General features: G+C 34.6%; 1 protein-coding gene across 1 annotated transcript in view; it reads right to left on the reverse strand.

Annotated features, from left to right (window-relative positions):
* Window positions 1–2382, reverse strand: part of LOC117182624 (probable peroxisomal acyl-coenzyme A oxidase 1) — a 159615-nt gene that overhangs the window by 84119 nt on the left and 73114 nt on the right. Inside the window, exons 3-4 of the mRNA XM_033375724.1 lie at window positions 960–1128; window positions 468–591 (exon numbers count right to left, since the gene is read on the reverse strand). Coding sequence (XP_033231615.1) covers window positions 468–591; window positions 960–1128 — 293 coding nt within the window. The remainder of the gene's footprint in view (window positions 1–467; window positions 592–959; window positions 1129–2382) is intronic.

The following is a 2382-nucleotide window of genomic DNA, read 5'->3' on the forward strand; positions in this document are numbered from 1 at the left end:
GCCTTGGAGGAGATTATGTTGAGAAATAAAAAAAAAAAATTCTTAAAAACGTTGTTTTTCTTGGTCAGGCCGGAAACTTATCAATCCACCCTCGTATAAATGAAGACAAAAAAATGTATGGATTGCTCTAATTTTGAAAATTATAAAAAAGTGCTTTAAAATGTTGGATTTATTTGATATGCTTTCGATAACAATCGAACTTACTCATTACCTTTGGCTTGAAGTTGTTACAGAATATCAACGTACATATATGAACAAAAAAATAATGATCTCAAAGTAAAAAGAGTATTCGTTAACATCCTTCAAAATTAGTTGCTACATCTGCATATCACTGACTTACATTTCAGTGAAAATAAACTTACAAAATAATAAAAATGTCTCTTTCTCAAATTCTTACATTCTGATTCGAGTCTAGGAATTAGTATCGCTTTCGAAAACTTAGTATGTAACTGAATTTATTAACTTACAACCACCAGGCCACCATTTAAAAGAAGTCAAAGTAGGGCTGTTTAAAACAAATTCTTGGGTTGAAGGATCATACGTAGACGTTGTTTCTAGACCTCTGATAAAAGTTCCATGACCTAATTCAGTCTGTGGTACAAATAATTAAGATCGTTGAGTTTGAAAGTAAGTTATACACTTTTATAATGTTCATTGGTGTTTTGCAATTTTTTCTGAATAATTAAGATGTAAATGGAGTTATTTGCCATGTTATTTTCAATAAGATTCCACATGCATTTGTTTCACCAAAATAATATTGTTTTTTTTTTTTTAATAAAGTAAGTTTTACTGAAAGAAAGGAAACACTACTAAACGTTAAAACATTAATTTCAAATTTATTTTCAACAGATTTCAGATCAAAAATGTTTTAAAGGGAAGTACCCAGTATATTCAATGACTCTTTAAAAAAGTCTACAATATTATTATGGCTTGATCCTCAAATTTCGCAGTGAATTTACCTGAGCGTAAGTACCAATAATGTTCCCAAACCACGCTCTGGTTATCCATTGTGATTGCTGCTCAGGTGTTCCTTGGCCCATAATAGTGGGAATGAACATCACATAGTGTAAAGATAAGGGATTTCCATCTTTTAACATCGCTGATCCGAGCATTCCTCCCAAAACTTGTCTAGAGAAAAAGAAAAAATAGCCTTTTGTTTCTAAAAGAAAATGAGCTATTAGTCTTTATTGAGCAGCTATAAAATAAGAAAATTATTTGTTCGATTCATTATCAAGCTTCTCAACAAAGGACTAACCATTGAAGAGTCTATGATTTATTTTGAATATGAATGTGTAAAGACCTTGAAATCTGAAACTCGACTGCGTTCTTCAGATTTCAAGTCCAAACGATAATATAAAGTGCGTAGGATCCTGAGGGCTAGTCTACAGTGGCTAAGGACTAATTAAAAGGACAAATATGGGGTCCGTTGAGGACAAATGGGTCAATAGAAGAAAGGGATCACTTGTCGCCATTTTGAGCCTTTTTAACCGACTCATCTGGATGTTTGTGTGTTAGTATGTCATGGCGAGTATGTCCGCTTATAAAACCCTCCGAAAATTTTCTTGTGCTTCAAAAACAATACGTTCCTCGTTCAATCGTTGTGATTTGTGCCAAAATAATACATGGGTCGAAGGGTCGAAATAATACATGGTTCTATTGAAAGGTTAGTTTATGTTGCACGTGGTTCACGAACATAATATCTCAATTTATCACACACATTACTTGTTTTCGACGTTCAAGGAGAAATGTAGCACCGACGTTCATTCTTCATGAAATTCGATCAATGCCAAGATTTGCAGAGCTCAAAACTGCGTCTCGTCAAACGACGGGGACGTCAAAGTTCTTACTTCGCAGGAGAACCAAAAGGATCTTCGAGAAAAAGTCGCCAAAAAAAGACGCAATGCAAAACAGCTGCTGAGAAAATCTGACAAAATGTCAAACGTGTCTCATGGTGTCAAACTTGAATACAAAATGGATTTTCATATAGAGTAAAACTCTGATTTAACAGCCCCCGAATATATCCCTTTCGAGAATTGACGCCACGCCACAGGTAGGAGTAAAAGGAGCTACGGGGAGTGTGCGGTGGTCATACACACGTGAACAAACAAAAGCGTTTTCATCAGAAGAGGGACTCTATCTGGTTTGTTCCCCATCTCCTCCAGCCCCAATACCGGTGTTATTTCCTAGTTTGACTCTGCATCGTTTTCTGCACAAGGAATAAAACTAAGATTTACACGGGCTAAGAAATTTTTTTTCGCGAAATCTCGACTGTAGATGAAAAAATAAAAAACAATTATCCATCTCTGCTCGACTAATCCTACGTTACAATTTTTAATTTGATTAAATGCCATAGTATGTTCATTATTAATGAAACTAAATAAA

Source organism: Belonocnema kinseyi, chromosome 2, assembly GCF_010883055.1.
Source record: "Belonocnema kinseyi isolate 2016_QV_RU_SX_M_011 chromosome 2, B_treatae_v1, whole genome shotgun sequence".
Taxonomy (NCBI): Eukaryota; Metazoa; Arthropoda; class Insecta; order Hymenoptera; family Cynipidae; genus Belonocnema; species Belonocnema kinseyi.